The sequence below is a fragment of the Lissotriton helveticus genome, chromosome 12 (genome assembly GCF_964261635.1).
Source record: "Lissotriton helveticus chromosome 12, aLisHel1.1, whole genome shotgun sequence".
Lineage (NCBI taxonomy): Eukaryota > Metazoa > Chordata > Amphibia > Caudata > Salamandridae > Lissotriton > Lissotriton helveticus.
Window position 1 is genome coordinate 853,489,352 of NC_136073.1, and position 24,152 is coordinate 853,513,503.

Below are 24,152 nucleotides of genomic sequence, written 5' to 3' on the forward strand. Positions count from 1 at the left end.
AACGGCCATCTCTCGAGAATCATTACACTGTCACGGGGCACGAGACAAGGCTGCCCGCTCTCCCCGCTGCTATTTGCCCTGGTGCTTGAGCCATTGGCCACGATTATCAGGACCACACCGCTGCTGCGTGGCATTTCCTGGGGTGAAGGCTGGGAGGACAGAGTGTCCTTATACGCGGACGACATGCTAATCTACCTTGAGAACCCGGCAGAGGGAATTCCAGTGCTGCTGGCATTGTGTGAACGACAGGGCATAGCCTCAGGGTACAAGATTAACTGGATGAAGTCGGTGATCTATATGCTGCATGGGCCCCCACCGTGTTTGGAGGTAGACTGCCCCTTGATGGTGGAAACAATCTCCTTTCGATATCTAGGGATTCGGATCACCCGAGATCAGATGACTTTTCAGGATCTCAACCTCAGGCCCCTGCTCGAAAGACTGAAGGCGGACGTACGCCATTGGCGGACACTCCCGCTGACATTACTGGGCAGAGCCGCACTTTTCAAAATGATGGCGCTACCCAGGTTCCTATATGTTTTGGAAAACACGCCGGCACTGGTCCCACCTTCCTTTTTCAAACAGATAGCGGGGCAACTGTCAGGCCTATTATGGGAAGATAAACCGGCGAGAGTAGCACAGGCGAAGCTGATTAGGGACTGGTACAGTGGGGGGATTGCACTCCCGAATCTGGAATTATATTACTGGGCAGCACACCTCAAGGTGATCAACCAATGGATGCATGCGCCGCAGGAAGACCCGGCATACCTAGCGGATAGACGTCAGCTCGGCACTACTACGCTACTTGCCCCGCTCTACAACAAGGGCCTGTCAGCAAAACTAATAGGCCCGACTAAGCACACTGTAACTTTATGGCATAAAGCCCAATCTCGTCTGAAATGGGGGGGGGGGTGCTTACACAGCTTACACCCTTGTGGGACTCTAAGGCACTGGGCAACTTGAGACGTAGTAAAGGATTTGATAAATGGGACACTATAGGGATCTCCACGGTGGGGGATCTATGGACACGGGAGGGAGTGGTCCCATTCGACACCCTGAGAGAACAGTATGAGCTGAACACCACTGAGACATACCGCTACATTCAGATTAGGCACGCATTGCTAGCAGTATTAACACCGGGAACCAACGTCCCGGACTCGGCCCCCTTGGAAGACCGGCTACTCACTGATTACATGGAAGCCAGCGCCACCTCCCTCACATATCGCAAATTGATAAATAACTTGCCTGACCCCTTACAACGCTTGAAAGAGAAGTGGGAGGATGATGTTGGGGACCTGGATGAGACAAATTGGAATGCCGCAATGGCATCACCTAGAGAGGCGGGAATATCAGCGAGATTCCGTCTGGTACAATTCAAGATACTGCACAGAGTATACTACACGCGCACCACACTTCACAAATTCCAGAGGGCAGAACACTCATGCTGCTTACGAAATTGTGGGGAGGAGGGCACATTGTTTCACACCCTGTGGTCCTGTCCGTGTATAGCAGAATACTGGAAGCGAGTGGCACGTACGGTCGCTCAGACTTTGCAACTCCCGTTCACTCCTGACCCTAGAATTTGTTTGCTGAATGTGTGGGGCCCGACCGACCTCACGCCACAGGGGCGACTATGGGTGATCATAGGGATGATGCTAGCAAAGCGGGACATAGCACAGAAATGGGGAGTGGCTGAGACACCGACTTTGGCACAGTGGTGTAAAAATATGGACATGATTATGGTGACGGAACGGGCGATATACCAACAAAGGGCGAATCCACGTAAATGGAACAGAATATGGCTACCGTGGAATACATATAGAGGGGAGCCATGTGAACCATTGCCGGAAGAGGATGAAGGGGATAACTCAGAGGAAGATGAAGATGTAGATTGAGACCGGGCATGAGGGGAGAAAAGGAAGGGAAGGGCACGGGCATACTGGGTCTCCTAAAGTCCCTTAGGCATAAGAGATTAGGCGACTATCTGTGGGGGGAGGGATGTGGAGGCAGACATGCAATGCATAGATGGTAATGTGTACATAATACGTTTCTGTAAAACCATGTTACACACCTGGATGTTATCGTTGTTAGTTATAAAAAATGAAAAAGTTGCAATCCGGATGACAGCTGGCGGAATGTTGACGCCACTCGTCGTAATGCTTACGAGACTGAATTTGAAATTGTAATGCAACAATAAAAACAATTAAAAAAAAAAAAAAAAAAGAACAAACATTCCAAGTTCTTGACAGAGACTATTTTTCGAACATCTTGCCTGTGGCTTGGCTTGTGGGGTCCCACAGTGGTCCTCACTTAGCCCCACACTGCTCAATATATATCTTCAGCCCTTTGCAGGCATAGTAGCCACCTTTGAAATCTCTATAGTCTAGTATGCAGATGACACCCAGCTGGTGTTTTCTCTTGCCTCAGACTTGGCTACTTTAATATCTAATCTTGGACCCTGTCTGGAGCAGGTAGCCAGCTGGATGAATAAATCCTGCCTGAAACTCAATAGGTCAAAAACAGAATTAAAGATCCTTGGTAATAAGTCCAACATCCAACAGTGTCTGGGCTGGCCTATTGGCCTTGGTCCCCCGCCAAGTCTTAAATCTGCCATTGAAAGCTTACGAATGTGGCTTGAAGATACTTTGACCTTGGAAGCCAAGGCCACCAAAACAGTGGCTATCTGTTTTGGAATGGTAACACTTCTGTGCAAGATCCTACCCTTGCTCTCCCAGACTTCATGACAAGTGGTGATTCAAACCTTGGTACTGTCTCGTTTGCACAATGGCAAATACTTCTACTTGGGAAGCTCCAAAAGGAGTTATACGGAAATTACAGGTGGTACAAGAATGTGGCTGCACGCACACTGCTTGGAATCCTTAGATCTCAGTCAGCTAGTCAGGGCCTGAGGGATCTTCATTGGCTTCCTATTGCCCAAAGAGTGGAATTCAAATCACTGTGCATTGCACACTGGGCTTTGCAGGGCCATGGTCCACCTATCCTTCAACAACTGATCACTCCGTATACTCTGAATAGACCATTTCGGTCCGAGAATTTACACCTTGCATCCATCACAGCTATCAAAAAAATGAGAAGAGGTGGACGTTCCTTCAGCTTTAATGTAGCAAATCTTTGGAACACATTACCACCAGCTATCTGTATGATTGTAAATGAGCTACGCTTTTGGAAAGCGATCAGACCCTGGTTCTTTAAATAGCTTAATCCTCGAGGGGCTCGGTACGCTCGGTTGGGATGCTGCCTCCTACTCAACGCTGGGATGCCTTCAGCCACCATGCACTCTAAAAATGATGTAAATAGAAATAGAGGCAGCTGAACAGAGTAGGCAGAACATGTGATAAGTTTACACCAGAAGGAACTGAGCAGAGTGTGTAGAACATGTGATGGGTTCATTAATATAAAGTAAATAATAGCATATTGAATCAATTATAAAGTAATAAAAAGTACGAATGAAAGAAATCTATTCACATAAGTAAAACACATACAAGACACGAGGATTCAACCACTTTCCGCAAAAAAAGACTGCTGGAAAGCCAGAATGCTGAAAGAGGAGGAGTTCTAGTAACCATGCCTGTATAATAGTGGCTCGCTTTCTTAACAAGTGGGGGGCGGGGAAAGGGAGAGGAGGTGTGGGGGTAGAGGGAATATATTAAATACACTTACCTGCTGCTACGTTGCCGGCCGCAGTCTCGCTATTCTTCTCCTCTGGGTCCCTGCACACTATATAGGCTCCACGACGCGAATCAAGACGCTGCTCTCATGAGAGCAGCACCATGAATGGCCTGAGCAGCATGTTCAACGCTCACTCAGGGCCTAGGAGCCTGTGCTCCTACTCCACCCAGCTGTATCACACAGCTTGGGTGTAGAGAGATCAAAGTGCGCATGACGGTTTGGACGGCATTAAACAGCCGGACAAACCCTCATGTGCACTTTATAGTCTGCACTAGTCTCCATGAACTCCTCATGGCCCGCCCCACCCAGGCTTGGCTGCCTGCAGCAGAAAGAAAAAGAAAATGGTTTTATTATCATTTTAGTTTTCCCGTTTCTGTCTACTGCCTGGCATTCAAGCGTGGGGAGCGACGCTCCTCCGCCAAAGCGGAAGAGCCGCCGCTGCGCCTGTAGACTGCAAATGGGATTTATTCCATGGCAGAGGTCTTCAAACCTTTTCATGGGAATCTCTCCTTCTGTAAACTACTTCAACTGGGTCCTCCAAAAGAACCCAATATTTTCTTACAATGATTTTTTTAAATGATAAAAATTGCCAGTATGCAAAACATAGTAGTGGGACTCAGACAATTACTGATCATTTATTACATGGGTAAACCTTCTTATTGAATGGTGCCAATGGTTTCTAAGCTCGCATTTCACACAAAAAAAAAGGTCTTACTCTGAGTTATTTCCTGTACTTCGCAGTACTGAATTAATATGCAGGGTATTTATCCTCCCTGAACAAATAAACATTGAATTGGGTAGTTAACACAGCATTTTGTCTTTCCCAATGGCAATGTTCCTCTGAGGTCATTAAATAGCACACCTGACAAGCTCACCCTTGCAGACCCATCCTCCCCTCAGAGTGTGAAAATAAGCATTATGAAAGTCGAAACCTGTTAACAAAAAGCTCCACTCTCCCACGTTGCACTTTTGTTTTAGGTCTTGGCTGGCATGGGCTGCGCACATGCGCAGTCTCGCTGGCGAGATTTAACGAGGGCTTTCAGTAAAGGGCTTTAAGCCATCCCTCTTTCCCATTGGCCAGCGTCACCATTTATGCTAAACTGTGGCCAGTCATTGGGAAAAAGCTTTATGTGACATGGACTTTTCTCTTTTAAAGACGGCCCACTTGGACGGGCTCGTCTGCCTTCCTTCTGCCGTGAAAGGTTTCTTATCTTTATGGGGCCATGTGTTTAAACGCAAGGCCCCATGAAGACATGTAAATGTAAATGTACTAGGAGTAAAATGCAGTTAAACCCATGCAGTAGGGATATAATGTGAGCAAAACAGTTTTAAACGCTGTGTTTCCACGTAATCTCTCATTTATTACCGCAAAAGCAGTTATGGGGGTGCAAACCTGACGGACACTCAGCGGTGGTGGTACCATGTGGCGACGAGGTTAAGCCCTATATTACCATAGTACCCGAATAGAGGCGGGTAGCTTTAGTGATGTTCATGGCAGCTGCAAGAGCCTTCACGCAGGGCCCGAAGCGTAGTGTTCCTCGTGTCACTGTGTATGAGAACCGTGAAATAATTCTCGCAGGTGACGACGGACCGTGCACACGTCCTCTCTGGCACGCACACATACCCACTGGTGTAATTAGAGCCTTTCTTTGGAGGGCGCACTTTGGAATGTAGAGCAGAGCATTCTGTCAGAGAGCCACGGGACACACAGGCTCCACGAGACTGTATCATCTCAGCTCCTTCTTATTTAGGGGGGGAAGGTCCCTTCCAGCCATGGCATTATGCGCTGGCTGTTATCAGATGGCCGTAAAGCATTTTACATCCCCTATTTCACGGAGCACGGCGGCACATTAAGTACCTCCCGCAAGCTGCGAGGAGGCGCCCCCGAGGGCACATTTCGATTTTACAACTTGTGACGCATTCTAAAACTCTTTTAATGTGGCGTTTCTGTCAGCATTCAATAGGACCCCATCTTCTGGTCATGTTCCCTCGGGGTTTGGATAAACTTATCTTTTGCATAATATTTTTCTTTGATGATCTCATTCTAATTCACGGATCCATTTTCCTCAACACATGAGTTACACTCGTGCCAGCCTCTCTATTTGCATATAAAAACCCACACACAGTGTGGCAAAAAATGTATTATGCGCACATTCACCCATTGGTGCTGAATGATAGATATTTATTGTTAACCACCTGAAGGTTCCCGAGTTTATCAATCTCAGAAGAATGAAAGGCCAAGTGTTTGCATCAGGATTCTAACCTGAGGCCATGAGATCAAACATATTTGATTCCTAGTTCGGTTGTGTGAATCCACTGAGCCACCATCCGATGGACTTCGATTCACCAGAATGCCACAGGTAGCAGAATTGACATCATACATCCTCTGACCTCATGATGTCATATGACCTTTAACCCCGAATTTTCCCACGATGTCATTACACCTGACCTTAGCTCACGTCATCAAAATAATTGACATCGCAGTAGTACCATGATAACTGCATTATCAACAGACAAATGTCTACCTATATTAGATACTAAAAGCTCTTTAAAAATACTGTGTTGTAGTAATGCTCCTGAATTGTAGTTAGTAAGCAAAGCAAGTGCGCCAGACATCTTATTGAATAAATGCGGTGAAACAGTGCATTTTAAAGAATAATTTTCATATAAATTTGCTAAAACACCATAGGCTGTACGGAGACGCTTATTAAGTATTCAAGTCCTTGCACGGTGTTATAACTCAATGAAACCTTACTCTCCTAAGGGGGTTGATCTAATTTTTTCCAAAATGCACTATGGGTGGTTTGGTATATATAGTACCTACAATGTAGTGTAATGAATATGCTACTTACCAGTATGCATCTGTTCTTGGCATGTAGGGCTGCTGACATTCATATCTATAGCATAGATCGCCGCCTAGTGTTGGGTCCGGATGATTGCACATTGTTGTCCTGGAAGAGTCTTCGAAGTATCACGAGATAGGTGGCGACTACAGTGCGCATGGGCATCGACTCCATCCTCAGATTGTTTTTAGCCATTGTGGCAAAGATGGAGAGTAATAGTGTAAGCGATGGCCATGCCTAAGAGTAAATGCAAGAAGGTCTGCAGCCGCTACAGGCGCCGGGGAGGAGGGCGGGCGATATGAATGTCAGCAGCCCTACATGCCAAGTACAGATGCATACTGGTAAGTAGCATATTCAGTTCGAGGCATGTGGGCTGCTGAATTCATATCTATAGCATAGAATACATAGCAGTCCCTCCATTAACGGCGGCCGCCTGTGCCAGCTGCAGAAGTCTGAAATAGTGTCTTAAGAACAGCCTGCCCTACAGCTGCCTGCTGCTTGGAGTGAACATCTACACAGTAATGTTTAGTAAAGGTATGTGGTGTAGACCATGTGGCTGCTCTACAAATATCTTCCAAAGGGATATTACCAAGGAAAGCCATAGAGGCCCCCAACTTGCGGGTGGAGTGGGCTCTGGGAGGGACCGTTAAAGTGCGCTTAGCCTTGTGATAGCAAATCTGAATACACTTAACGATCCACCTGGCTATACCTGCTTTGGAAATGGGGTTGCCTTTGTGCTGGGCTGAGAAGGCAACAAAGAGCTGTTGTGTTTTTCTAAAGTCCTTGGTCCTATCGATGTAGTACATCAACGCTCTTTTGACATCAAGAGTGTGGAGCATTCTTTCTGCTACCGTCTCAGGGTTCTGAAAGAATGCGGGCAGTTCGATGGTTTGATTGACATGAAACTGCGAAACCACCTTAGGAAGGAATTTAGGGTTAGTGCGCAGCACCACCCTGTTGGAATGAATTTGAATAAATGGCTCTTGTACAGTGAGCGCCTGTAGCTCACTAACACGTCGTAGAGAGGTAATGGCAATGATAAAAGCCACTTTCCATGTTAAGAACTGAATCTCACAGGAATGGAGAGGCTCAAAAGGTGGGCCCATCAACCTGGTGAGGACCACGTTGAGGTTCCACGCAGGAGCTGGCGGGGTCCTGGGAGGGATGACCCGCTTCAGCCCTTCTAGGAAGGCTTTAATGGCAGGCACCCGGAAAACAGAGAGATGCTGCCTGTTTTGGAGATAAGCCGCTATGGCGGATAAGTGTATCCGAATGGAAGCATATGCCAGATTGCATTTGTAAAGATGTAACAAATAGCAGATGATATTAGGAATGGATGCATCTAGCGGGTTGACGTTGTGTTCTGTACAGTAAATGACAAACCGCTTCCATTTTGCCGCATAGAAGGCCCTAGTGGTGGGCTTTCTTGCCTCCCGTATGATGTCCATGCATTCAGGGGGCAAATCAAGGTAGCCAAACTCTAAGACCTCAGGAGCCAGATTGCCAGATTGAGCTGTTGCGGATCTGGATGCTGAATGTCGCCATGGTTCTGCGTCAAGAGCCTGGGTGTGAGGTGCAGCCTTTGATGCGGTACCACGGAGAGTTCTAGAAATGTGGTGTACCATGGTTGGCGTGCCCATGTTGGAGCAACCAGGATGAGTGTCATCGAGTGTTGCTTTAGCTTTCGTGCCACCAGCGGTATGAGAGGTGCTGGGGGAAAAGCGTACGCAAATCTGCCTGACCAGTTCATCCATATCGCATTGCCCTGCGACTGTGGGTGCGGGAACCTGGCGGCAAAGCTTTGGCATTTTGCGTTTTCCCTTGTGGCAAACAGGTCTATCTCTGGATGACCCCACTGCTGGAAGTACGGGCGGAGTACTGATGGATGTAACTCCCACTCGTGCATCTGGTGGCTGTACCTGCTGAGCAGATCCGCCATCTGATTGTCCTTGCCCGGGAGGTGTTCCGCCATGAGGAAGATGTTCCTCTGAATGGCCCACTTCCACATGCTCTGAGCCAGATGAGACAACTGTGGAGAGTGCGTACCTCCCTGCTTTTGGATGTAGTACATGGCCGTCATGTTGTCCGTCCGGATCAACACGACTTTGTTACACAGATGTACTTTGAAGGACTTGAGTGCCATGAAGATTGCCATCAGTTCTAGGTAGTTGATGTGCATCTTCTTCTGCTGCGTCGACCATAGTCCCTGCACTGTGTAATGGAGCACATGAGCTCCCCATCCCTGGAGAGATGCGTCCGTCGTCAGGATAATCTGTGGCACAGGCTCTTGGAACGGTCGGCCCTTGCAAAGGTTGTGTGGAGTCCACCAATGCAGAGAATTGTATGCCCGACCGGTCACCAACACTAGGTCGTTCAACTGTCCTTGAGCCTGAGTCCACTGATGTGCCAAGCATTCTTGGAGCGGACGCATATGCAGCCTCGCGTGCGGGACTATGAAGATGCAGGAGGCCATCATGCCTATCAACTGCATGAACACTCTCGCTGGAAGTGAGTGTTGCGGTCTGAACTTCTGGATCAGCGACTGGATGTTGTCGATCCTCACTGAATTTGGCTAAGCCGTGGCTGCCAGAGTATCTATCGTCGCGCCCAGATACTGCCGCACATGGGCTGGCTGAAGGTGCGACTTTGGATAGTTTAGTGAGAAGCCCAGACCGTGAAGAAGGTGAATGGTGTGGGACATATCGGCGGCGCACTGCTGGGCTGACTTTGCCTGGACCAGCCAGTCGTCCAGATAAGGATAGACATGGACGTTTTGTCTCCTGAGGTGCGCCGCCACAGTCGCCAGACATTTCGTGAACTCTCTGGGGGCAGTGGTCACCCCGAAAGGAAGGACCTTGAATTGGTAATGCCGATTCTGAATGGTGAACCTGAGGTATTTCCTGTGGGAAGGATGGAGTGGGATGTGAAAGTAAGCATCCTTGAGATCCAAGGTTGCGAGGAAGTCTCCCTGATTGAGCAATGGAAGAACCTGCTGCAGTGTGAGCATGTGGAAGTGTTCTGAGAGAATGTACTGGTTTAGGGGCCTTAGATCCAGAATAGGTCTGAGGGACCCGTCCTTTTTCGGGATTAAGAAGTACAGGGAATACACCCCTGTGCCTTCTTCCTCCACTGGCACGAGCTCTATTGCGCCTTTTTGCAGCATGACAAGAACCTCCTGCTGCAATAAGTGCAAATGCTCTGTGGACATAGGACGGGTTTTTGGTGGTATGTTGGGTGGAGTGGATGTTAGCTCCAAACAATACCCGAACTGGATAAGTTTCCTGACCCACCTGTCTGTGGTGATGGATTTCCAGACTGGCAGGAAATGCTGGAGTCTCCCCCCGACAGGTGTTAGATGGTCGGGGGGCAGTGACAAGGAGTCACTGTTTGTTGGTGGCGGAGGAACGGGAGTTGTTGTTGCCCCTGCCTCTGCCCTTGGCGCTGTTGCCGCGGTATCCTCCTCTATTCTGCTTGGTGTAAGAGGATTGCGCCCCACCTTTGTTGAATTGTGTTTGCTGTGACATTTGGCCCCTGGAAACACCTCTATTGCCTGAGCGACGAAAAGTGCTCCCCCGAAACTGCTGGGGCTGGAGCGCCCCCATGGACTTGGCAGTCTCGGTACCTTTTTTTTTTCAAGGGTGGTATCCACCTCAGGACCAAATAATCTGTCGGGGTTTACCGGCTGGTTAAGGATGGTAGTTTGTATTTCCGGCTTAAACCCGGAGATCCTAAGCCATGCCTGACGTCTGAGCATCACACTGGTGTTAATCGCCCTAGCAGCAGTGTCCGCAACATCTAGTGCACATTTGATGGAAGCGTTCGAGATGAGCTTCCCTTCTTGGATAAGCATCTCCCCCGCCTCTTTATATTGGTCTGGTAGATGCTGCAACAGGGTCTCGAGTGTGTCATAGTGTGCCCTGTCGTATCTAGCCAAGAGTGCCTGCGTGTTAGAGATACGCCAGATATTGGCCGCCTGAGCTGCTACTCTCTTTTCCGATGCCTCAAGCACTTTAGATTCTTTGTCTGGGGGAGGAGCTTCACCGGTGGTTTGCGAATTCGCCCTTTTGCGGGCATTAGAAACTACCAAAGAGTCCAATGGCAACTGGCCCTTGATGTAGGTAGGATCGCCAGGTGCCGGTCTGTATTTTTTCTCGATTCTAGGGTTGACTACCCTTGACCGTGTGGGTTCCTTAAAAATGTCCGCAGCATGCTTAAGGACCCCCTTCAGCATAGGAAGATTCTTTACAGTGTTTTCAGCAGTTGAGAAAGTGTCAAAGAGGAAGTCCACTTTCACAGGGTCAGCATGCAGTTCCACGTCGTGGTTTTTGGCTGCCCTTTCAATTAAGGCATTAAATGCCGCAGAATCCTCAGTGGGAGAGGTCTTAACGTTGTACACCTGAGGGTCATGGACGGTGTGCTGATCCCCCTGGTCACCTGCCCCTATCCATGAGTCCTGTTGTTCGTCAGGCTCTGTGTTGGCTGGAAAATTGTATTCCTCGTCCTGCTCTCCTGCATCCTCTCCATCAGAGTAAGTGGGTGAGGGTGTCGCAATTCTTGGAGTCTGTGGAACCACTGGTTCAACCAAGACCATTGATTCTGGAGCAGGCCTTTTGCGCTTTAGAGGAATTGTGTATGACTCCAAAGGCTGCGATGCCGTGATTTTCCTTTTGTAAAGCGTAAGCTTTCCGGTGTCGGCATCGATGAAATGCTCTGACTGCTCCTCTAGTAAGGGTGGTCGATGCTTCAAACTCCCAGCCGGGTGAGTCGGCGTCGACACCACAGAGTCCTTGGGCACCGAGCGTGGTGCGAAGGCCTTCGGCGCCACCTTCGGCGGCAACGTGAAGAGGATCGGCGTCGAAGTTTTCGGCGTGGGGACAGCCGGCTTCGGGGTGGAAGGTGTCTTCGGAGCCGACGCTGAAGCCTTGTCCCTAATTCGCTTGAGGGAGTCCGAGACCTGCTTCGTAAAGGAAGCGGACGGTTTCGTCGACCCGACAGTTGACCTCGGTCCACCCCCAGGGGAAGACCCGAGCGTCGATGACTTCGGCTGCTCTGATCGAGGCGTAGGAGCATCCTCCTTAGGGGCGCTACGATCCTTGACTTTGGCCGCAGACGTGGACGGCGACGGTTTCGGATCGGCGGCCTTGACAACTGGCGTCGGGGTCCCGGTCTTCGGCTCGACGCCCTTGCCTGATGTCGGCTCGACGCCCTTTTTGGACTTCGGCTCTACGGTCTTTCTCGACTCCGAGTCGACGGCCTTCTTTGGCTTCGGCTCGACGACCTTGACCACTTTCGGCACCTTGACCGGGTCGACAGCTTTCTTCGGCGTCGACCGCTTCGCACCTCGGAAGATGATGGCGTCGATGGGGGAGCAGACGTCTTCAGCTTCGATGGCGCCTCGGCCATTTTTGATTTCGTCGACACTGATGGTTTCAGTTTCGGTTTCGTTTTCGACAATGGCGGCTCCGCCGAAGTGTCCTTAGCCGGGCCAGAAGGCGGGGCCGTGGATGCTGGTATAAGGTCTTGGGTAAGGCCGTGTGGCGATCCCTCGACCTGAGCCTTTGTAATTGTTCGAACGAGGCATAGCTCTTCCTCTGAGCTATCTTCCATGGCCCCATAGGCCTCATCGTCGTCTCCTACCTCGTCGACGACTTCTGCTACATCGAGGCCTTCGACATCCGCGTCGTATTCGCATTCGATGTCCACTGCTGGAGGTGAAATCTGCATTCGAACCTCTTGTTCGTCTGCTTCTTCGTCGTCGAAGATGTCCACCGGTGCCGGGGCCGACTGCCGGGCCGCCATGCGCCGAAGCCGAATAGTCTTCGCCGAACGAAACTTTGAACAAGCCATACAGCTGGCTTCGTCATGGGTCGTCGAGGGTCTTGCTGCGTCGACTGGGCCTCGATCACCGAAGAGTCACTCGACTCCCTGGATATCCAACTCGGGAACTGAGTCGGAATAGAACCGGGGCACCGAATGCAAACAATACCGACGGATAGAAAAAGGCCTTCGGGCCTCGAAAAAGTTTAAGTTGATTCCGAACTGGCAATAACGAAATTATATCCGAACCCAATGGCGGAAAAAAACAATCTTAGGATGGAGTCGATGCCCATGCGCACTGTAGTCCAGGGGAGGAGCCATCTATCTCGTGATACTTCGAAGACTCTTCCAGGACAACAATGTGCAATCATCCGGACCCAACACTAGATATGAATTCAGCAGCCCACATGCCTCGAACATATGAACACTACATTGTGCCCAAGCCAGCATTTTGGCATGGGTGCCAACTTATGCCAACAAGCATTTGCAATGCAATAGGTCTCGCATTTATGCGAGTTTAAGCTATTGGCATTGGTTTTTTTTGGTGTCCTTTATTTGTAGCTACATTCTTTTTAGGCTCTTCGAAAGTTGTGAAGGCACTTTTGTGTACTTGTTTAAACTTCCTTTACTCAGAGGATTCCAGATTCTCTGATTTTGTTGGAAATGTTATATATATTGCAGAAGCTCATGGTATTAGGGACATTTACGACTGCAATCAGGTGCACTCTGGTTGAGTGAGAGCTCATCTCTTATCTGCATGTACAGAGGGTCAGAGGTTCACTGTGTCCCTGTAGTGGGATTGCCTTACTTGAAAGTCTACAATAGGTTACTGCAGGCTGTTTTGTACCACTTAGCTAAAATGCCTTGGTATCCTGCGTAGAGCAGTGAGATTCTGGTGTCAGCATGATAGTGCTATCAAGAGGAGAACAAGCATTAAAAATGCATTAGGTCTCGCCTTTTTTATGTTAAAGCTATTTGCTTTGCTATACAATACCATTAGCAAAGCAAATGGCTTTAACTTAATCAAAGGCGAGACCTATTGCATTTTCAATGCTTTTTTATGTATGTCTTGTTGCAGTCAACGCACTACAAAATGACAGAACATTTTACAAAACAGATGTTTCATTTCCTTACATTGCACTTTGTATTTAACCTGTAGCTTATAATTAGGCAGATATTTGCAGTTAAAATGTTAGCACATTATTCCCAGATATTAGCACTTTATTCCCCCCTAAAACACACACGTTTATCAAAACACTGACAAACATATCTGCGGTCTCAAGTAAACAACAAATCTATCAAAATCTCCAAATCTTTCTAAGGAGTAAAAACATGTATTATGTAGTATAAAGGAATCATAACGAGTAATAATTGTAACATGGCCCAATACTGCCATCTCAGGGTCTTTTTCAGAGAGGGGTGGGGGGGGGGGGGGGGGGTGATACATAACCGACGAATAGGGTAAAGTATTACTATTAAGGTTTTTTTATATTACATGTTTACTTTTAGGTAGTTTACTAGAAAAAGCGGTCTTCAAAGCGCAACTAACCATAGGTGTTGATTTGAATTAATGTATTTATGTTTACCTTTCATGAATAAATTGGTGATAGAATCGTGTGTGTCAGAGGATTTATGTATTTACCAAATAATTACGCTTTTAGCACATTTGATACATACTTTGCCTTATTTACTTCACAATTTAGATAACTTTGCTGCACATTCTGCAAACGCCTATTGGGCCCGGCAATGTGGGAGCTCTATGGAGTGGTTGAGGCTGCCATGACGACGACAAAAGCTGTATTTCACAGGGTGAAATGTTTTCTTTACTTCATGATTCCCTCTAAAATATGCGTTTCTATACCACTGCATTTTATGCTATAAAAGCACCCAAACATCCAATCTATAGGGGATATAGAACACAAAATGGTGTACTATGGTCCAATACTGTTATCTAGAGGTTCTGGTGACATTATAGACATGAGGCTGAAGGCAGAGCGTTTTTCAATCTCACCAGAACCCTGCAACGGAATATAGGAAGCTATTGCAAAAGTTATCTGTTATTTATTTTATAATACATGTTTATTTTTTGGTAGAGCGCTTGAAAAACCGCTTTTTTCAAAGTACTGATAACTATAAGTACTGACTGGAATAAAAAAGTTTAGAGTTTGTTCACTTTTCAGAAACAAACTGTTCATAAAAACTATTGACAAGAGTGGAAGCCAGTGGTGTTGTGTCATTCTGCGACAGATGCATTTACCGCATGTTTGTGAATTTACCCCATTTGCTACAACTCTTACAGATATCACACAAAAAATGTCATTGCTTCATAGAATGGAGATATGCAACTAAATATGGCACCTAGTTTACCATTCTTGCTGAATAGTTTGGTTCCCCGAGCCATCTAATCACATTAGCCCTAACAATGGCAACGCTCTGCAGAGCGGTTTGGGGCTGTCATTAAGACTCACAGTGAACCGTGGACATTTTTTCTATATTTCACATATTTCACAGATCCCGTGAAATATGAGTTTTATACTCGTGCATTCTCGGCAAGAAATGCCCTCAAAAACATATTTGTACGTATAGAGAGCAAGAAGGGTTGTTTACAATGTAATGTGAATTCCTAACTGTAATGTATTCATATCAAACACTGCCTTGTGATTTCCACAGTACAGTTAGCAGCTGCTATTGATTTTCAGCCATACAAGCTGAGGCCCCTCTAGCCCTGTGCCTTGCCCCAGGTGCAGGATAGCCCTTGACGCCTCCATAGTTTGAGGAGTTCGCCCTTGGGCAGGGCAAGGCAGTGAGGGGTGGCCAACCAAGGACCACCGACAGAGAGTGTCAGATTGACTCTAGAAGGACTAAATATCAGGCCATGGTGTCTGATTTGCTACTTTGCTGAGAGTACCAGAAATCTTTGCACAACCACTGTGACTGCAAACACTGCACTTGTGAGAAGACCTGGGAGGGCTTTTGTCTAAGGTGGAAACATTCTGATAGAAAGGGAATCAAGCGGCGACTCAGCCAGCCAAGACGTCCATCCTGCACAGCACATTAGTACTCACGGGAGCAGCTCCTCGTCTTTGGCCTCATCATATTCTACCGTAAGCTCCGCTCTGCGTCTCTGCTCCTTCTGAAGCACCTCAAGCATCATGTGTCGGGGGCCAGGCAGCAACGACAGCCCTTCAGGAACCTTCAGCTGTGGAAACATGAAGAAAGATGCTTATGGCACTGCGCTGGGGTAACACCACCAATCACGCTGGTGCTACCCGGCCGCTAATCCAGAGCAACACCCATCAAACCAGCAACACCAGTCTACTGATCTAGACTACCACCAATCACACTGCCAAACCCTTTGCTTCAGGGCACCAAAAATCACACTGGTGCTTCCCAAACCTCTTTTCCAGTACAAAATGCATCACTCTGGCAATATTCAGCCCACTGATGCAGAACAACTTCCTCACACTACTCAATCCATTGATCAGGAGCAACACTCATCCCACTACCCAACCAACTGCTCCACGGTAACCAGAACAACCACTCTTGGGCAACCCAAACCACTGATCTACAGAAACAAACAGGGTATAACCTACACACTGCCCCCCAACAACAACACTCATCATAACGATACACCTGAAGGGCATAACCCTGTTGACTGCGCGAGTGTTCAGAACAAGGCCCAGTACAGTGCCCACCGCACTGCTCCAGGGCAGCATCCATTCCAATGCCCCATAGCAACACCCAAAGCACTGCTCCATGGCAACACCCATCACAATGCCTTTCCCAATGCCCCATGGCAACACCAACCATAAGACCCAAACCACTGTCCATGGCAGCACCCATCCCAAATGCCCAACCCAATGCACCATATCAACACCCATCACAATGCCCCATAACAACACACAAAGCACTGCTCCATGGCAACACCCATCACAATGCCCCATAGCAACACCAACCATAAGACCCAAACCACTGTCCATGGCAGCACCCATCCCAAATGCCCATCCCAATGCCCCATAGCAACACTCATCACAATACCCATAACAACATCCAAACCACTGCTCCATGGCAACACCCATCACAATGCCTATCCCAATGCCCCATAGCAACACCAACCATAAGTCCCAAACCACTGTCCATGGCAGCACCCATCCCAAATGCCCATCCCAAAGCACCATAGCAACACCAATCCCAATGCCCCATAACAACACCCAAAGCACTGCTCCATGGCAACACCCATCACAATGCCTATCCCAATGCCCCATAGCAACACCAACCATAAGACCCAAACCACTGTCTATGGCAGCACCCATCCCAAATGCCCATCCCAATGCACCATAGCAACACCCATCACAATGCCCCATTACAACACCCAAACCACTGCCCCATGGCAACACCCATCACAAAGCCCCATAGCAACACCAACCATAAGACCCAAACCACTGTCCATGGCAGCACCCATCCCAAATGCCTATCCCAATTCACCATATCAACACCCATCACAATGCCCCATAACACATAAAGCACTGCCCCATGGCAACACCCATCACAATGCATATCCCAATGCCCCATAGCAACACCAACCATAAGACCCAAACCACTGTCCATGGCAGCACCCATCCCAAATGCCCATCCAAATATACCATAGCAACACCCATCACAATGCCCCATAACAACACCCAAACCACTGCTCCATGGCAACACCCATAGCAATGCCCATCCCAATGCACCATAGCAACACCCATCACAATGCCCCATTACAACACCCAAACCACTGCTCCATGGCAACACCCATCACAATGCCCATCCCAATTCCCCATAGCAACACCACCCATAAGACCCAAACCACTGTCCATGGCAGCACCCCTCCCAAATGCCCATCCCAATGCAGCATAGCAACACCAATCACAATGCCCCATAACAATACCAAAAGCACTGCTCTATGGCAACACCCATCACAATGCCCATCCCAATGCCCCATAGCCACACCAACCATAAGACACAAACCACTGTCCATGGCAGCACCCATCCCAAAGAACCATAGCAACACCCATCACAATGCCCCATAACAACACCCAAACCACTGCTCCATGGCAACACCCATCACAATACCCATCCCAATGCCCCATAGCAACACCAACCATAAGACCCAAACCACTGTCCATGTCAGCACCCATCCCAAATGCCCATCCCAATGAACCATAGCAACACCCATCACAATGCCCCATAACAACACCCAAACCACTGCTCCATGGCAACACCCATCACAATGCCCATCCCATTGCCCCATAGCAACACCAACCATAAGACCCAAACCACTGTCCATGGCAGCACCCATCCCAAATGCCCATCCCAAATGCCCATCCCAATGCACCATAGCAACACCCATCACAATGCCCCATAACAACACCCAAAGCACTGCTCCATGGCAACACCCATCACAATGCCCATCCCATTGCCCCATAGCAACACCAACCATAAGACCCAAACCACTGTCCATGGCAGCACCCATCCCAAATGCCCATCCCAATGGACTATAGCAACACCCATCACAATGCCCCATAACAACACCCAAACCACTGCTCCATGGCAACACCCATCACAATGCCCACCCCAATGCCCCATAGCAACACCAACCATAAGACCCAAACCACTGTCCATGGCAGCACCCATCCCAAATACCCATCCCAATGCACCATAGCAACACCCATCACAATGCCCCATCACAACACCCAAACCACTGCTTCATGGCAACACCCATCACAATGCCCATCCCAAAGCAACACCAACCATAAGACCCAAACCACTGTCCATGGCAGCACCCATCCCAATGCTCCATAGCAACACCCATCACAATGCCCCATAACAACACCCAAACCACTGATCCATGGCAACACCCACCCCAATGCCCCATAGCAACACCAACCATAAGACCTAAACCACTGTCAATGGCAGCACCCATCCCAAATGCCCATCCCAATGCACCATAGCGACACCCATCACAATGCCCCATAACAACACCCAAACCACTGCCTCATTGCAACACCCATCACAATACCCATCCCATTGCCCCATGGTAACACCAACCATAAGACCCAAACCACTGTCCATGGCAACACCCATCCCAATGCCCCATAGAAACACCAATCACAATTCAGCATAGCAACACCATCCATAAGACCCAAACCACTGTGCATGGCAACACCCATCACAATTCCCATCCCAATACCCCATGGCAACACCAACCATGAGACCCAAACCACTGTCCATGGCATCACCCATCCCAAATGCCCATCCCAATGAACCATAGCAACACCAACTATAAGATCCAAACCACTGTTCAATAGCAACCCCCATCACAATGCTCATCCCGATGGCCCATAGCAACACCCATCCCAATGCCCCATAGCAACACCAACCCTAAGACCCAAACCACTGTCCTTGGCAACAGCCATGACAATGCCCATCTCAGTGCCCCATAGCAAAGCCAACCATAAGACCCAAACCACTGTCCCTGGCAACAGCCATGACAATGCCCATCTCAGTGCCCCATAGCAACACCAACCATAAGACCCAAACCGCTCTCCAGGGCAGCACCCATAGCAATGCCCATCCGAATGCCTGATAGCAACACCCATCACAAAGCCACCCCAATGCCCCATCGCAACACAAGCCATCAGACCAAAACCACTGTTCAAGGCAACACCCATCCCAATGCCCCATAGCAACACCAACCATAATACCCAAACTGCTGTCCATGGCAACGCCCATCCCAAGGCACCATAGCAAAACCAACCATAAGACTCAAACCACTGCTCTATGGTAACACCCATCACAATGCCCTATAGCAACACCCACCACAATTCCTCATAGCAACACCAACCATAAGACCCAAACCACTGCCTCACGGCAACATCCATTACACTGACCACCTCACTTCTCCAGAGCAACACCAACCATAAGACAGAAACCACTGTCCATGGCAGCAGCCATCCTAATGCCCCATAGAAACACCAAACAGAACACCCAAAGCACTGTCCGTGGCAACACCCATCATAATGCCTATCCTAATGCCCCATAGCAAAACCAGTCATAAGGCACAAATCAATGTCCATGGCAGCACCTATCACAATGGCCCATAGCACCAACAATCATATGATTCAAACCACTGACCATGGCAACACCCATCATAATGCCCCTCCCAATATCACAAAGCAACACCAACTACAACACCCAAACCACTGCCTATGGCAACTCCCATCACAATACCTCTCCCAATGCCACAAAGCAACACCAACCATAAGACCCAAACCCCTGCTTAATGGTAACATCCATTACTCTGACCACCCCAGTTCTCCAGAGCAACAGCCATCACAATGCCCAACTCCCTGCTCAACAGCAACGCCCAAAGTCCTGCTCCATGGTAACACCCATCACACTGGCCAGTGCACTTCTCTAAAGACACGCCCATCATATTGAACAACTCACTGCACGAGGGCAAAAAATGCCTTTCGCTCTGCATAATCCATTGCCCCAGATATTCACCCATCACACTTCACAACCTACTGATCAAGAGTAAAGACAGACATCGCACTGTCTCTCCCTGCCCCACCCACCCACCCACCCACTGATCCAGGCAATCATCCACTGCAGTGCCCATACCACTATTCCAAGACAAAGTCCACTGATTTCATTGCCCAGATCAGTGCTCCACGCAGTACTTAAATTGCAAAAAAATAAGTGTCAGGGCCCAAGATAATCCTCAAGAGGCCACTGCAGCGTGCATGCATCAACCACTGTCCCTGCCACAGCTGCAGAATGCCAACACAAACTATCCGTGTGACAATTCTAGGTCACGCAAAGCTGTAAGAGTGGCCTGAATAGGCTGGTATTTTTATATTTTAATATATATTGAACTTTTAAATGTTGTTTGATGTGCTCGCTTTAAAACTAGACAGACAGCGCCCCAACGTGGTGGAATATATATGTGCCACTGTTTAGAAATAAGTGCTGGTACAGAGTACCAGCAAGCACTGGCAAAAATTATGCAGCGGCTCCAGGTCAAGGCTCACTGCACAACCTAAACCATACCCCCAAGAGAGTTGCGACCACTATTCTACCCAACCCAGTGTTCTAGGGAAACAAAACCCACTGCTACAGGGCACCACCAATCACACTGCCCATTCTTCTGCTGCAGGGCCACAACCAGTGCAGTGCACAACCTACTGTATGTCAGTAACACTTCCCAAACTTCCCAACCAAATGAAATCCACAGCACCACCAACCCCACCGGTCCAAAGAAATATCCTCACTCGCGTACTGTCCCCTAACAGAACTCCCCAGAATGCCACATGCTCTGGCACAGGCAGCACCAGACACCTCCATTACTCGAGTGCTTGTTGTCCCTATATGATTCTGAAACTTCATGGACACCAATTGCTTTGCATGCCAAAGAGTTCCCACCCTGAAGGTTAGTTAGGATTTTTAAACAGTACTGTACCTCGGTCACCGTCAAAATGAAACCTTTCCACATCTCGCGATATTCTACGCTGTCAAGCTGCCGAAAAAAGGATTAGAAGGAAAATTAGTTTGTGTTATAGCGTAGAGGAGTAGCATTCACATATTAACTCAGCTGAACCCGCTCACATTCTGATACATTAATTCCTATATTTACTTGCACCCCTACACTATTCCCTGAATTTAGCAATGTCATAGTACAAAGTTACATGGAACCCAGGCTCAGCAGTACTGTCTCACATTCATGTGTAAACACCAGTACTTAGCAGAAACCTCACACTCTCAGGCATAGACTCCCACACAGGGCAGTTACCATAAACACTCAGCTCCTTACTCCAGCACTGAGTGGTACCATTATACACATGCTATAAGTCCCCATGACCATATACACTCAATTATAAACGCCAGCATTGGGCCACAACCTCGCCACTGAGTTATAATCACAATCACGACCAATAAACCCACCCAACCAGCTATGATTCCTAACAGTCTGTAGTAACAACACACACTGTGTTGAAATCACTAACACTAGGCAGTAAACTCATACACTCTGTTATTAACGGCAGCACTAGGCATTAACCTCAGACACTGGGCATTAACCTTAGACACTGTGTTAAAATCACTAGCACTAAACAGTAAACTCATACACTCAGTTATTACGCCAGCACTGATCATTAACCTCAAACACCATGTTAAAATCACTAGTAATGGGCAGTAAACTCATCCACTCAGTTACTAAGCCAAGCTCTGGGCATTAACCTCAAACACTGTGTTAAAATCAATAACACTAGGCAGTAACCTCATACACTCAGTTACTAAGCCAAGCACTGGGCATTAACCTCAAACACGGTTTAAAATCACTAGCACAAGGCAGTAACCTCACACACTCAGTTACTAAGCCAAGCACTGGGCATTAACCTCTAATACTGTGTTAAAAGCACTAGCACTGGCAGGTAAACTCATACACTCAGTTACTAAGCCAAGCACTGGGCATTAACCTCAAACACTGTGTTAAAATCAATAACACTAGGCAGTAACCTCATAAACTCAGTTACTCAGCCAAGCACTGGGCATTAACCTCAAACACGGTTTAAAATCACTAGCACAAGGCAGTAACCTCATACACTCAGTTACTAAGCCAAGCACCGGGCATTAACCTCTAATACTGTGGTAAAAGCACTAGCACTGGGCAGTAACCTCATACACTCAGTTACTAAGCCAAGCACTGGGCATTGACCTCTAATACTGTGGTAAAAGCACTAGCACTGGGCAGTAAACTCATACACTCAGTTCCTAAGCCAAGCACTGGGCATTGACCTCTAATATTGTGGTAAAAGAACTAGCACTGGGCAGTACATTCATACACTCAGTTACTAAGCCAAGCACAGGGCATTGACCTCTAATACTGTGGTAAAAGCACCAGCACAGGGCAGTAACCTCATACACTCAGTTACTAAGCCAAGCACTGGGCATTGACCTCTAATACTGTGGTAAAAGCACTAGCACTGGGCAGTACACTCATACACTCAGTTACTAAGCCAAGCACTGGGCATTGACCTCTAATACTGTAGTAAAAGCACTAGCACTGGGCAGTAACCTCATACACTCAGTTACTAAGCCAAGCACTGGGCATTGACCTCTAATACTGTGGTAAAAGCACTAGCACTGGGCAGTAAACTCATACACTCAGTTACTAAGCCAAGCACTGGGCATTGACCTCTAATACTGTAGTAAAAGCACTAGCACTGGGCAGTAACCTCATACACTCAGTTACTAAGCCAAGCACTGGGCATTGACCTCTAATACTGTGGTAAAAGCACTAGCACTGGGCAGTAAACTCATACACTCAGTTACTAAGCCAAGCACTGGGCATTGACCTCTAATACTGTGGTAAAAGCACTAGCACTGGGTACTAACCTCATACGCTCAGTTACTAAGCCAAGCACTGGGCATTGACCTCTAATACTGTGGTAAAAGCACTAGCACTGGGTAGTAAACTCATACACTCAGTTACTAAGCCAAGCACTGGGCATTAACCTCTAATACTGTGGTAAGAGCACTAGCACTGGGCAGTAAACTCATACACTCAGTTACCAAGCCAAGCACTGGGCATTAACCTCTAATACTGTGGTAAAAGCACTAGCACTGGGTAGTAAACTCATACACTCAGTTACTAAGCCAAGCACTGGGCATTGACCTCTAATACTGTGGTAAAAGCACTAGCACTGGGCAGTAAACGCATACACTCAGTTACTAAGCCAAGCACTGGGCATTGACCTCTAATACTGTGGTAAAAGCACTAGCACTGGGCAGTAACCTCATACACTCAGTTACTAAGCCAAGCACTGGGCATTGACCTCTAATACTGTGGTAAAAGTACTAGCACTGGGTAGTAAACTCATACACTCAGTTACTAAGCCAAGCACTGGGCATTAACCTCTAATACTGTGGTAAGAGCACTAGCACTGGGCCGTAAACTCATACACTCAGTTACTAAGCCAAGCACTGGGCATTAACCTCTAATATTGTGGTAAAAGCACTAGCACTCAGCAGTAAACTCATACACTCAGTTACTAAGCCAAGCACTGGGCATTGACCTCTAATACTGTGGTAAACGCACTAGCACTAGTCAGTAAACTCAACACTCAGTTACTTAGCCAAGCACTGGGCATTAACCTCTAATATTGTGGTATAAGCACTAGCACTGGGCAGTAAACTAAACACTCAGTTACTAAGCCAAGCACTGGGCATTAACCTCTAATACTGTGGTAAAAGCACTAGCACTGGGCAGTAACCTCATACACTCAGTTACTAAGCCAAGCTCTGGGCACTGACCTCTAATACTGTGGTAAAAGTACTAGCACCTGGTAGTAAACTCATACACTCAGTTACTAAGCCAAGCACTGGGCATTAACCTCTAATACTGTGGTAAGAGCACTAGCACTGGGCCGTAAACTCATACACTCAGTTACTAAGCCAAGCACTGGGCATTAACCTCTAATACTGTGGTAAAAGCACTAGCACTCGGCAGTAAACTCATACACTCAGTTACCAAGCCAAGCACTGGGCATTGACCTCTAATACGGTGGTAAACGCACTAGCACTAGTCAGTAAACTCAACACTCAGTTACTTAGCCAAGCACCGGGCATTAACCTCTAATATTGTGGTAAAAGCACTAGCACTGGGCAGTAAAGTAAACACTCAGTTACTAAGCCAAGCACTGGGCATTAACCTCTAATACTGTGGTAAAAGCACTAGCACTGGGCAGTAACCTCATACACTCAGTT

The 24,152-nt window shown here is 47.9% G+C and overlaps 1 protein-coding gene across 2 annotated transcripts in view; it reads right to left on the bottom strand.

Moving 5' to 3' along the window:
• STAP2 (signal transducing adaptor family member 2) overlaps positions 1–24,152 on the bottom strand; it is a 338,860-nt gene that overhangs the window by 147,605 nt on the left and 167,103 nt on the right. For both annotated transcript variants that reach the window (XM_078670196.1, XM_078670195.1), the window contains exons 4-5: positions 20,848–20,904; positions 15,413–15,546 (exon numbers count right to left, since the gene is read on the bottom strand). In XM_078670196.1, the coding sequence (XP_078526322.1) occupies positions 15,413–15,546; positions 20,848–20,904 (191 nt within the window). The remainder of the gene's footprint in view (positions 1–15,412; positions 15,547–20,847; positions 20,905–24,152) is intronic.